General features: G+C 41.0%; 1 protein-coding gene across 1 annotated transcript in view; it reads left to right on the top strand.

The window, feature by feature from the left end:
* Positions 1–14628, top strand: part of TRAF3IP1 (TRAF3 interacting protein 1) — a 47172-nt gene that overhangs the window by 20034 nt on the left and 12510 nt on the right. Inside the window, exons 8-10 of the mRNA XM_018564614.1 lie at positions 4956–5059; positions 7538–7680; positions 7765–7794. Coding sequence (XP_018420116.1) covers positions 4956–5059; positions 7538–7680; positions 7765–7794 — 277 coding nt within the window. The remainder of the gene's footprint in view (positions 1–4955; positions 5060–7537; positions 7681–7764; positions 7795–14628) is intronic.

Genomic DNA, 14628 nt, shown 5'->3' with positions numbered 1-14628 from the left:
ACCAATTTTGCCTGAATTTGCTCAAGCCCGCATAAAAAGGTCTCTGTCACCCCTCCTCTTGGCCCAGTCAGTTGCGGCCGAGGCATTCTCCCTCACCCTTTGTGATATGTAGCTGTGGGGTAAGGAATGGCCTGGCTGCAACTGGGCCGGGAGTGTGTCGGTGACAATTTTGCACTGGTTTGGTTGAAGTTGCTTCGCACCAAGCCCCTGCACATCACTAGTCCTGATCCAAATTCCAAACCTCTGCTCCATAAATAAAACATTTTCTTTATCTTCGGTGAAGAACCTTGGAGTGCGGCAGTTTCTGGATCAAGACCTCTGCTGTTTGAATCCAGATTTATAGTGTATCATAGACAAGCATTTTGACAACTTCCACAATTGACTTTTGTCTGCAGCCCCTGCATTATGGCTTTTACTATAGTGCAGAATTTCACACTTCTTTGAAGAAATCCTCATGCTACCTTTTTTTGTTTTGCACCAGACATGTTGATTATTAGTTTTCCATCTTCCCGAGAGCTCTTGGTGATTATGGAGTAAATGGTGATTCAGCTTAAGCCTCATAGGTTCTACTTTTTTAACAATGACTGTTCTGCTTCACCTGAGCATTAAGGCCTCAGAGAGGTATAAATTACACACAGCTGTCATGCTTTATGCTCAGGAACCTGTAGCAGTATGTTCATTGTTCAGGCTATTTCCTGGCAGCCCTGTGAATACATTTCATTACTCATTACTGATACATAAATTACATGGCAAACAAGATATTTTAGGTTGCTGCATGTCAATTTACAAGCCCTGATTTGGTGCCTTCTTTTTATAACCGCAAGAGAAGTATAGAGTAGGTGATACCTTATATGTACAGGTGGAGTGCGTGTACAGCATGGAACTAGCACACTGCAGAGGCGTTGCCCATAGCAACTATTTTAATGATTTTATTCTTCATAGGTTATTCTTGTATCATTTTATTGATGTTGTTATTCTTGTACGGGTTATAGATCTAAATATTTAAAAAGCTATTAAATTACTTTTCTCTATCTTTTACATTTTTGTGTGCACTTATTGAGCATGCAGAGTTTACCGATCCTCAAATACAGCAAACTTTTAAGACGTAATACTATACCTAATAACAATGAGATGTAAAGGAGAGTCCTAGCCACTGGCCTTGAGTGGAGGGATGTCCGAAAGCAAAGATATATTACTTACCATCACTCGTCTATTACTCTAAATCAGAATAAAAGCCCCACTCCGGGCAAAAAAAAACCCCAAAACCTTTTGTAGTGTGTCCTCCCCTATAGTAAAGGAAGAATGCAGTCCGCACTCTTTTCTATGCTGAATCAGTTTATTGAAGGTTTGTCTACCCCCTCTGACATGTTTCAACCAATCCCGGGCTTAGTCATAGTCTTTGACAGCCCAGGATTGGGTGAAAGATGTCAGAGGGAGCAGACCTCGGGCAGGACTCTGTATCATTGACAAACTTTTAATAAACTGATTCAGCGTTGAATGGAGTTCTGCTGGATTCTTCCCTTGCAAAATCTAGTTGTTGCAATCACTTGGTATACAGTATCAGGTCCAGTTAAACAGGGAGCCGATGGAACACTCCAGATCCACAATGCTTAAGGTATAACTAAAGGCAAAACTGTTTTTTTTTTATTTGGATGAGTGGTGAGGGGTTAGACCCTCTTTCAGGTTTTTATTGGATTCTTTGTCTCTGCTGGGGAGATTCACTCTAATTATCCTGATCACAGATGTTGCTGGGAATGACTTGCCGCCGGAACAGGAATACAGAAAAGCTTTCAATGGGGACATTTTTTCCATAAAAACTGTCTAGGAAGGGATTTCTCTCACTTATCCTCTTACATCCTGTTAAGGATACAGGACAGGAAGTGATGAAAAATTTCACAGGTGGCAAAGAAACCTGCTCCTACTCGTTACAAAATGGGTAAAAATGTTTGGACTTTAGATATAATTTAATGGGACAGCTCTATTGTAAATTTTCCTGCAATTCTGTAAACGTTACAAATCTCATATTTTGGTACCTGTGGATGCCAGGGCCATCTCCTGTTCTAAACAGCAGCTGGTGATGTAGCATTGTTCTTTACTTGGCACGATATTATGTAGATGAGATGCTTCAAAGATTTATTATAAATGTATGTGTACATTGTTCTAATTTTGGCTTTTTTTGTCTCACTGCAGGAGATGCAGCCAGTGATGGAGGTAAGGACAATAATTACCATGCTATTTAATAAACTGTCAGTTAAAAACTATTACTTTGGACCAAAATAATGTGTTTTAGCTGACAGTTAAAAATAACCAAATGTTTGGTTTTTGTTTCCTCGTATGTCTCGCAGAGCTCTTTTAAAGGCGATGTCATCTTGCTCATTGAGGGCAAAGTGACAAAGTTAAAGCACAGACCTGGGTATACTCTCCATCTTAGCAGTCCCCATTGCTTCACCTTCTGCTGCAGACACCACAAGATACCCTGTGCTTCTGGGTATGGGGGAGCATTTAACTTTGCTGCTAGGTCACAACACTGTCACATGTAATTAGGTGATGAGGACGTGACGCCATAGCACCTTGTAGTTGTCAACACCAGGTATTTTGGAGCAGGTACAACAGAGGAAGGAGTTTGCAGGGTAATGTTTTGAAGGTGAGCATACTTGGGCTTGTGTAGGCTTTAAGGCCTTGGTTCTCAACTGGTTGGTCATGACTCTAAAGTGGGTCCTGACCCTGTGTTCAGTGGATCCCTGTGTGCCTTCCACTTTTCTAGGTGAGAGGCTCCTCAGCCTCCCCCTAGCGCAGCACTGTCAGTTCTTGCGCCAAGCAGCCATTCAAAATATGCTGCCCGGCGCGGAGTGTCAGCTTGAGGTAGGGTGGGCTCCATCCATAGCTGCATTGCTTACAGCTCCCTTGTGTGTCCTGTAGAGGTACCTGGACCGGAGTGATGTAACAGTCTTTCTACCAGCACCCCTACAGGGTGTACAAGGGAGCTGTACAGGCAATGCACATATGGATGGAGCTCCATCACAGTGCAGCAGCCCACACTGGACCGCAGGCTAAGGATCCTCTCCAGTTCTGCTAAGGTAGGGAGACTGGGTGGATCTTAAAAAAAAGAACAACAAATTTTTTTTTTGGAGTGTGTATGTATGAGGGTGAGATTGTGTCTGTAATAGTGTGAATGGGCCCTCAAAAACAGTGTGTTAATCCCACAGTCCCATGCAATTAACACACTGTACTTTGCAATCGCACCTACTACGCATTTTGGTGTGAGAAGTGTATTGCATTGCAATTCATTTGAATGGCACCCCAAATGGACCTCCCACCCGCAGTTCTATTGCCCGCATCGGAACGCACAGTACCGCAATGCCGTGCGTTCCATTGCAGTGCAACATGGGTCACGACTTAATGACCAAGGACAAATGTGGATGCTGAGGTTACACAGGTTGAGAACCACTGCTTTAAGGAGACCCTTTCTCTTTGCCCTTAATGAGCAGGGTAAGCATGTCTCTTAACTAGCTAGTTGTATGCAGTAACCTTATACATAAGCTTATATATTTTCTTAGTATGTTTTGTGGTAGAACTTATTTTGTTTTTATACTGTGAATATGAATACCTGGAAAAACATAAAATCAGAGAACTGTTCATGCCACCCAGGAATCATTGTTCATATACTGAAATCAGATCCATTGTAGCCAAAAGAAGCAGGGCTTTTACAGTGCCTATGGAAAGAATTGCAGCCGCTTGTCCTTTCATTTTATGCTGTCTCCTTCCCTGAGATCTACATATCTATCAATGAAAAGAAGGGCTTGTGTAATATCTTTCTGCATAATTAGGGTTATGCAAAGCAAGTCTACAACAATAATGACATGCACAGAGTCACAGGCTCAATATTTGTAATTCCTGGAAAACTTGGTTATTAGTAGCTAGATGTTTTTCTCGCAATGGGTTTGCCTGATGTTTGCAACTAATAACATTTGTTTCCTGTATGAATGTCTGTATTCAATGCTGGCTTTTAAATTGAATATGATTAGTCGAGGTTATAATCTGATGTCTTATTTATTATAGAAGAAGACGCCGAGATACAGAATAAAGAAAATAATGACGCTTCTGATATGCAAACAAATATCTCTGCTCAAAGGTGATGGCACATTCTATATAAACAATGCTTATCTTCTGAAAGTCTGTATGTATCTGAGGTTATTATATAGTATACATGCTGAGTGCAGGGTTTTTATTTGCATTTAAAGGAGAACTATGGGGTCAGTATTTTCCCCATAGTTCTCCTTAGGGTAACGGGAGGACACAAACTAGCGTCCTCCCGTTACCCTAAGCTCAGTATACCGCGAGCTACAGCTCGCTAGATACTGAGCCGCCGCAGCAGGAGCGGATCTCGTGCTCACCTCCCGATCTACTGAGCCGACCTGTGACAGTCTCATTGTCACAGGTCGGCTAGAACTATGAGGTGAGTGAAAAGCACTCACCTCATAGTTCTCCTTTTAACTGGGTAGTTGCTCTTTATTTACTACACATGGATTGGTTTCTGAAGTTCAAAGCGGGATTCTTCTATGCATCCATATTCTAAATATTTGTATGTGGAGGAGGCTTTATTTTACTCATTATTCATACGACTTCTGCTCTCTGCTTAGAAGTTTTGCACAATGTTTGTATGTCTGTCAGTTTGCTCAAAGTGCTTATAAAACTTTAGACTAAAGACTTTATAAATAACTATTTCATCTTCTTTCAGCACTAATATAATGGTTGCTGACTGTACTATTTTATTTACGCATAGTGAGTAGAAGGAGACTCCACATATCTGTATATGAAATACTGTCATTGAAATATTGATGAGCTAGCATGTAAAAGTCACATCAAATACTACATTCGGCGTGCTCACTGAAGATAAAGCAGTGTCCCTGTAATGCTAAAAATCAGACCACATGTGTCTCGGTAAGTTTACTTAGTGTCCTACCATGTATTGCAGAAGAATCCCTCGACCTGGAAGTGCGAGACCAGCTCCACCAAGAGTAAAAAGGCAGCCCAGCACGGATGTAATTGTCCCTGAAAGGTAGGTATAAATGGTTTTAAAAACTCAGCCCACATGTATGCTTATTGAACTTGATTAAATGTATAACTTATATTAATGGGTGTTTTTAAAATTAAAAATAAAAACCCATTCATTTTCCTTTTATTGATGTGCACATTTAATATTGTGAAGATGGAGTGCGCATGGGCACTGTACTCAGTTCTTCCAAGAAGTAAGCGTTTTTTGTGTATTATTTTACCTCCTGCCGTCCGCCCGTTGAGAAAACGACAATTGTGCTACGCATGTTACATATCACCGCAAACGTCGAAATGAGAGCTATAATTTTAGGGGCATCAATCACTGATAACACTAAACAGATGAGCGGTAGAAGCTTTTAAAGCGTCGCCTATGGCCAATTTAGGGTATTGGTAGTTGTTTGAGGTTTCGCGCGTGCGCGCAATTTTAAGGCATGACATGTTTGGTGTCTTTTTACCCAGTAAGAAATGTCCGTCAAAGTACTACAGCGCTGAATACTGAAAAATGGCCTGGATGGGAAGGGGGTATAAACACAGTGGACTTCAAGTGGTTAAGGAGCATATTTAAAGTGGAGGTATGGGCAAAATAATGTAGATAATTTCTCCAATACATTCCCCCTTGTTGTTTTCCTCTTTAACGCACTGCAATTATGGAAAAATACCCGGTGATCCTGCCAGAAATCTAGTAACTTCCTTAGCGCTCTGCCTGTGTTGCACTTATCAGCTCTATCAGTTAGTAGCCCTGCCCAATTAACTTCTGTGGGCTATGGAACACCTTATGTTATGGAGATGGTGAGAGGGGGAGATGCTCTGTAGTACTAACACATTTCCTGTCCTAGAGTGACAACACTGCTCCTCCAAAGATACAGTACAAGTTTTGTCACCCTAGGATAGAACGTGTGTTACTGACCAGATAACTAAAACAAAATGAAGCAAACAAAGCCTGAGAGAGAAAATTAACTGAGTTCTAAAGTCCCAGTATATAGGGCTGCAACCAACTAATAGATCGATAACGAGAATAGTTGTCAACTTATCGATTAGTTATTTGGATCCCCTTGCTCTCTCCTCCATGCTAGGAGGAGGGTACAGCAAGCAGTGGACAGGTGCAATAGCCAGCCTGCTGGCTATTGTAGTGTGAAATGGCCAATAGGCTGGCTATTGCACCCGCCCGCTACCTGCTGTATTTATATTCAGCTGCCGTCTGCGGAATCTTGCCACTGGCAGCTGTCATTCCCTGGCTGAAGCTATTCAATCGCCATGTGCTTACAACACAATTATTAGAAAAAAAATAAAAATATGAAAGGTGGAAAAAAAAAAAAGTCCTTTTTGGTTCCGGCCTGACAAATTCTGCCGGGTGAGGTGTGTTGCAGTGCCATTCATTTCAATAACACCCTAAACGTGCCTCCCACCCACAGTGTGAACGCCTGCACTGGAAAGCACGGTACCGCAATGCCATGCTTTCCAATGCAGTGCTATTGCAAAAAATTGTGCCTGCAGTTTTATTCTAAAGTAAACTTTGTTACACTGCATTTGTGTATTTTATTTTAAATTAGGGATGGTGTTTATTTTTTTTAAATCTGATTAATCGAAAAAATTATCTGCCAACGAATCGATTTATGAAAATAATGATTAGTTGCAGCCCTACCAACATATACTATCCTGTTATAACATCAGCATTGTAATATAAATACATACTAGTTGTTTTTCATAATGCAATCAAAGCTTACTTGGAAAAAATCCCTTTTATGTAGTGAGTGCTGCCTTCTGTGTGCCCATCACTTTCACCAACTTCCTGGATTCCCAGTGTGCTTTGTATATCTTTCCCTGCTACTAGATTTCTCAAGACTACATATCCTGTTAATCATTGCTTCCAGCAAACAATGATAATGTTCCATTGTGGAAAGTTCAGACATTGAGTTGTAGTTCAGATGGCAGGCTTTGTTAGAGTTGTGATACAACGTGCATATTCACAGGGCTGAGTGAAACTGTGTCAGTGCATTGAGGAACACAATGGTCATCTTTAATAAGTAAGTTTATAAACTTCTAGATCAGTATGGTTATTAGGAGTGGGATAGAACTTATAGGAATTCAATATAGAAATAGATGTTTTATTTTTTTTGGATTTAGATACACTTTAAAGACTACTATAGTCTTAAGTGTGTCCTTGTTATTTGCATGTTGCCATGGCAGCACTACCAAATTTAGCTTAGGCAAATTAAAGAGTGACAGGCTCAGCTGTCATTCAGCAATTTATAGCACTGAATTATACAAAATGAGTGGGACATGATTGAATCGGAGGCAGGGCGTAACAGCAGCCTTCCAAAATGATTAGCCTTGTTTTAAGGAAAGAACTGCTATCTCTTACATGATTTTAATTTGTTAATTGTATGTTGCTATTACCTGTAATGCTCTCATTGCAATGATGACGTTGAAGACTGCATGTGTAGTGTAGAAGGTCCTTTTTAAATATCTTTTTTTGACTTAGGGCCAGCAGTGGAAAGGGTGTATCCAGTGTGATTGTGGAGAAGCAGAAAGATAACGGTGGTGATGATGATGATGACAATGAATTTGTGGTGGAGGAAGCGTCTCCTCAACTATCGGATATGCCCGCAATGGAGATGGTAAGAAGTGGGGCTGTATGGAGATTTGGTAAATGGCAGCATATTAGTCACATTGATTAACTAACAAATGTCTTCTCTTTACAGGAGTCAGAGCTAGACGGCCCGGCATCTGAGAAGCATGGTAAGAGTGACGCCAATAAGTGGTCTGTTCTTGTTGCTGTAGTATTTTGACTGCAAAATAAGTCCAAATACTACTGTTATTGGACTATGTCCAATAAAATTAATAATAAAACACAATTTCTTTGTAGTTGCATAGTATTTGAGGTTGAATAAAAACTTAAGTCCAAGTCCAACCTATTGTGTGTATGCATTTATGGTTGAGCTGGTGTGTGCGTGTGTATGAGTTCATGTGTGATTTTGCTCTTAGTAGTACCTGTATCCCTGTATGTTATAGTTTCTTGAATGATTCCACACTCTTAGCTGAAATCACTGCCTGCGGCAGTGAGTTCCAGACCTTAACCGCTCTAACTGAGAAGAACCCCTTGCGCCCCGTGTGCTGAAATTTTTTTTCCACCAAATTTTGGTGGTACCCTCTAGTCTCTGTTATGGAGTTAACCGTAAAGAGTTTGTTAATAATGTTGCTGTCACCATTGAACAGTTTATACAAGAAGATCATGTCCCCCCTTAATCTCCTTACTTCCAAAGAGAACATATTTAATTTTAACAGCCTTGTTTCATAGTTCCGGTCCTCCAACCACCTAATGAGTTTGGTTGTCCTCCGCTGGACTTTTTCCAGCTCAAGGACATCTTTTCTGTGTACTGGTGACCAAAACTGGACCGCGTACTCCAGATGAGGCCGAATCAGTGATCTGTAAAGTGACAAAATTATAGACTTGTCCCTGCAATACATTCCCTTCTTCATACAAGACAGGACTCTACTTGCTTTGTTTAACACAGGAATTTGATAATTCATGGACATTTATGTTATACTGCCGCCCACAGGAGGTTGGGACACTGGCAAACAAAAAACACTAAGCTTTTTCCCCGTGAAAGGCAGTTTATGGTGGTGTCTGTGACACTCCAGTCCGCTACCATAACAAGAATACCACCAAATAGTGTCTCGCATGGGCATAATGTCTGTTAATATACAAAAGCACTTTGGCTCTGTGCTAGGCATTATGAGGATGCACTTAAACCCATATCTTTAAAATAACAACAAATACTCCTTTTAGAAATGTTTAGTAATGACAATCTACCAACACATACTTCTAGATAATTGCAGGCTTTGCATTCTTTGCTCCTTATTTCTCATACAGGTATATTGGAATCCCTAGATAATACTGGCATGACCAAATAAATGACATAACACCCATGGGAACCCTGGACCTATCGCAGGATATAGCATAAGTACTGAGACTAGAAATATCCCGCTTTTGTAATAACCAGATAAACTTCCAGGATTTTACGTATTTTGTGAGTTCGTAGTTTGTGACTTTTATTTCAAGTTCCCGCTGCATCTTTAAGAGGCTGGGACTTGACAGTGTTGATGTCTTTGAATATCATGTGTGTATCTGCACACATGTGGCAGCCATTTTTAAATGAGGTGGCTGTTTTTTTCACTGATTCTAGATATCTGCGGATTGAAGCCGCTGACTCAAGGATTCATCTCACTTTTGCGGGATAAAATTATTTAAAAAAAACTAAGAGAACACTTGCCTCAGATGCGGAAAAATAAGGAGCAGTGTCATAAGCCTGCTCCTTCCCTTCCATCCAATAAACGTTCATTTTGTTCTTCCAAACCAGGACCTCTAGGCATCCTTGGCAATTAAAGGCCTCCAAGTTGTCAGACAAGTTCAGTTCAGCATGAAGGTCTTCCCCCACCTTTTCCATCTCAGTTGGGGGGACATCTGATTAAATTTACGGAGATGTGTGAAGCCAAATTTTGGATGATGGGGTTAGAGAGGTGATTTCCTCCGGTTACCAGATAGTTTCACCCTTCTCCTCCTCCTTGAGGAGTCTGCTAACAAAACTCCTAAATTTAAAGCGATACTAAACTCAGAAATTAAATAATAAAATAACCTCCTATTATATAAATATTAGGGATTGCGAAGGTTGTACAGTGTATGGCCACCTTTAGAGGTGCCTGCCAGCTAAATTAGAAGCCCACCTGGAGCTCCTCTCGCCGGACCAGCGCGCCGCTGACCTGCTCCTGACTGGCCGCTGCAGAGTTTTTTTTTCTTTTTCTTACTTACCTCGCCGAGCATCGCGTCACTGTGGCTCCAGTGGGCGGCGCTCCTAACCTAAATTAGGACCCCACCTGGAGCTGCGCCCACCGGAGCAGCAGTGACGCAACGCTCGGCGACGTAAGTAAGAAAAAAAAAAACCCCATAGCGCAAGCTTCGGCGCTAGGCATCGGGGCATTTTGACAAGTACAAGTACTTGTCAAAATGCCCTGTATCGGGCCCGATTCCGATGCTAGCATCAGTATCGGGACATCCCTAATTCTGATTATTGGTTACTCAAGTTTTTTTACTTTAAGAACAGTCTCTGTTGACTCTGGAGCTGGAGCTCAATGTCTCGGCAGTGCTGCAGACCTTAGAGAAATTCAGGTGGATTGTAAACATCGAAAAATCGTCGCTGTTTTCGTCACATCGCGTGGAGTACTTGGATCATCTGTTGGATACCTTTCAAGCAAAAGTGTTCCTTCCTCAAAGCAAAATATTGAAGTTGCAATATCAAGTTCGGTCCCATTGCCAGTCCTCCTTTAGAAGTTGCATGAGACTTTTGGGTCTGATGGTATCCACTTTTGAAGGGATTCCATTTGCTCAGTTTCATTCCAGGCCCTTGCAGAGAAACATTCTTACAGCGGGAGACAAGTCTCCTCTATCGATGGACAAGATGATCAGTTTGAGCGCCCTGACCAGAATTTCAGGGCCCTGACGTGGTGGTTGACGTCACCTGCGTTGACGACAGGAAATTTGTTTCTTCCCATAACTTGGAAGATTGTCATGACTGACGCTAGTCTTGTGAGATGGGGTGGTGTCTTGGATCACCTGTCTGTGCAGGGTTGTTAGTATCTGGAGGAATCCAAGCTTCTGGTCAATGACCTGGAGTTGAGAGCGATTCGCCTGGCGTTGTTTCACTGGACCCGTCTTTGACTGGTTGCCTGGTTTGGATTCAGTCGGTCAATGCCTCAGCAGTGGACTACATCAATCACCATGCAGGCACTAGGAGTATGTGGACAGCGAAGCGGGTTCATTTAATCTTGGATTGGGTGGAACTTCATGTTCCAGTGATCTCAGCGATCCACATTTCAGGAGTGGAAAACTGGCAGGTGGACTTTCTCAGCAGTTGTCTGGATCTGGGTGAATGGTCTCTCCATCCAGAGGTGTTTCAACAAATGTGTCACTGGAGAATGCCGGATGTGGATCTTCTAACTTCTTGTTACAACAAGGCGAACTGATTTTTGTCTAGAGCAAGGGATCCAACATCGGGATAGAGTGGATGCCTTGGTGGCTCCTTGTGATCAGTATACTTTGATGTATGTCTTAACTCCGCTATTGCTGTAACTTCATCTGCTTCGCAGGATAAAACACAAAGGAATTCCAGTCATCCTCGTCGCTCCAGATTGGCCTTGCAGGGTTTGGTATAATGAGTTGGTTCATCTGTCAATCCGTGGCTCTTCCAGATCGGCCAGATCTGTTATCTCATGGTCCAATCTTCCACCCTGTTTCTTGGTCGCTGGCTTTAATGGACTGGCTTTTGAAACACAGGTGTTAACAGAGGAATCTGGATTCTGTTACCTCACCGTTTTATCTTCCTCTGGCTCTACTTCCCTGATTCATACTTTTTGTTTTAGGGATTTTCATGGTTGTTCCTACTGTTCGGCCTTCTCTTCCTCTTTGGGGCTTAAATCTACCTTTTTATCTGTTCTACAAAAACCTCATTTTGAACCTATCCATGACATTTCTTTGTACTTATTATCCAAAAAACTTGTACTTCTTGTGACTCAGCCAAAAGGGTTTCCGAGTTTTCTATTTTGTCTGTGTAGAGAACCCCATTTGGTTCTTAAGGACAAGGTTGTTTTAAGACCGAAGGTTTCTATTTTACCCAAGATGGTCTCTCCTTTCGTTTAGATGAAGACATTGTTTTACCTACACTTTGTCCAGCTCCTTTTCATCCTAAGGAGATGCCTCTTCCTTGTTTGGATGTCGTGCAGGCTGTTAGTTTGTTCATCAGCCGGAGTTTGTTTATCAGCCACAGCTTCTTTCAGATGTTCAGACTCTTTATTTGTTCTTCCAGTAGGACCTAGAAAAGGTTGTTCAGCTTCTAGAGCCATGATTTCAAAATGGATTAGTCAGGTTAAGGTTTATGAGTTGTCTGATTTATAAGGTTCCTCATTTTCCTGTTTCTGCTCATTCTACTAGTGTAGGTAGTACTTCCTGGGCATTTCAAAATCAAGCTTCTGTTTCCCAAGTATGCAAGGCTGCAACTTGGTCTGTTCAAACTTTTGCAGAGTTTTATCAAGTTGATGTTTCTGCTTCCTCTGATGCTAGTTTTAGCAGAAAAGTTCCTAAGGGGGCTATTTTTAAATGTATTTTTACAGTTCCTTTTCCTGTTGAACTGGTTCTTTTAGCTTTTATGGTGCCCACCCCTCTGTTTGGACTGCTTTTGAACACCTCTACCTATCACAATTCTTCAGAGCTCTGTCCCTCAATGGACAAAAGTTATGTTCTTAAAGTGGCAGGCTTTTTGTTTGCTTAGTGTCTATTTCTCCTAGAGACAGCAGCATAACCCTACATTCCTTCAGAATTCTTAAGAGCTCTGTCCCTCAATGTTACATAGGTTGAAAAAAGACACTTGTCCATCGAGTTCAACCTATAGAGATATGAAGATAAACCTAAACAGAACGCTATGCCCACAATTACCCACTGTTGATCAAGAGGAAGGCAAAAAAAACCCCCTATAAAGTATGGTTCAATTTGCTCCAACAGGGGGAAAAAATTCCTTCCTGATCCCATAAGGCAATCGGATATTCCCTGGATCAACAATCGCTGATGCCTAATCTACCTATAAAAACTCAATAACCAGTAATATTCTGTGCATTTAAGAATACATCCAGATTTTATTAAACACAATTAACTGGGCGAGCTAGAACTAGCTCCTGGGTGAGTCTATTCCACATTTTCACAGCTCTAATTGTGAAGAATCCTTTCCGTATGCAACGGATAAACCTCTTTTAGTCCAGACGCAAAGAGTGCTCCCTTGTCCTTTGCAGTGACCTTAACATGAATAATTTGGCACCAAGCTCTTTATATGGACCATTTATGTATTAATACATGGTGATCATGTCCCCCCTTAATCGCCTCTTCTCCAGAGAGAACAAATTCAGTTCAGTTAATCTTTCCTCATAGCTGAGCTCCTCCATGCCTCTTATGAGTTTAGTCGCCCTTCTCTGCACTTTCTCCAGTTCCTCAACATCCTTTTTGTGACCTGGTACCCAAAACGAAACTGCATATTCCAGATGAGGTCTTACTAATGCTTTGTACAGGGGCAGGATTATGTATCTCTCTCTCTGGAGTCTACACCCCGTATAATACAAGAAAGTATTTTGCTTGCTTTAGAAACTACGGCTTGACATTGCATGCTATTATTGAGTCTATGATCTACCAGAACAGCCAGATCTTTCTCCATCATTTACTCCCCCTAGAGTGTATGACACATGCATGTTTTTAGTCCCCAAGTGCATAACTTTACATTTGTTAACATTAAACCTCATTTGCCAAATAGATGCCCAATCACACAGTGCATTCAGATCTGCTTGTAAGTTGGAGACATCATGTAAGGACTGTATTCCACTACATAATTTTGGTGTCATCTGCAAACACAGAAATAGTACACTGAGAAAAGGATTTTATTGTAATAACAAAATCCTATTTTTTGTACTTACTGTAAAAGCTTTTTTCGTTTGAAAAAAGGTGACTGCATATTCAGGCTGATTTTTTTCTAATGTTGTTGAGAATGTTCACACAATGCATTGTAGGAAGATTCACTGCAAGTATCCATCAATGAAAAGAAAATCCCTGTTTAATTATTTAATCCCCACATGATTTGGATAGTTGAAATATATATTCAAACAATCTATTCTGTGAACATTCTCGACTCCTTTAGTAAATCATCCTCATTATATATTTGATAGTGTATCATCATTGGTGTGGTTAAGATCATTTGAATAGCTATATCTGGTTGGGGATAAGCTGTGTCTTGCAGCCTTCATTTGGATTACTTATAAATAAGTATTTTGTAGGGATTTCCAGGAATCAGGTGAGTATTAGAAGAAGAAAAAAAAGATTTTTTTAAATGTCCCCGGGAACATAAAATAAAAGTCACCTTACCTTAGCCTGGTGGTCAGTGGGGGCTTCCTGGACCCTGGTTGTGGGGGGTCTTCCTGGACCCTGGTTGTGGGCGGGTTTGCCCCCGTCATACAGCTCACAGATCAGGTCACATTTTTTCTAAAGCAATACAAAATCATGATTTTAGGTCAGTTACTTAATATTATGAAGAACATGAACACTCTGTAGTGTGGCACAGCTATATCCAATTCTGCATACCTGGCTTTATATTATAAAAACTTTATAATATAAAGCCAGGTATGCAGAATTGGCTACAGCTGTTCCACACTATACAATAATACACTGTTCTGGAGTCTGGACATGTGCTCATCTATTTTGACCACTAGGGGGATACAAGCCTTAGTTAGCAATGGCATGATAAATATTCATTTCATTATTCAATGTCTTTTTTTTATATTATAACATAATATTAAAAAAAAGACATTGAATAATGAAATGAATATTTATCATGCCATTGCTAACTAAGGCTTGTATCACCCTAGTGGTCAAAATAGATGAGCACATGTCCAGACTGCAGACCAGAACACAGTGTGGCACAGCTACAGCCAATTCTGTATAACTGGCTTTATATTATTATTACATTTTCTTATAATATAAAGCCA

The sequence above is a fragment of the Nanorana parkeri genome, unplaced genomic scaffold (genome assembly GCF_000935625.1).
Source record: "Nanorana parkeri isolate BGI_ZX_2015 unplaced genomic scaffold, ASM93562v1 scaffold765, whole genome shotgun sequence".
Classification (NCBI taxonomy): Eukaryota; Metazoa; Chordata; class Amphibia; order Anura; family Dicroglossidae; genus Nanorana; species Nanorana parkeri.
The sequence above is the reverse complement of the archived record's forward strand: the minus strand, read 5'-3'. Positions and strand labels throughout refer to the sequence as shown.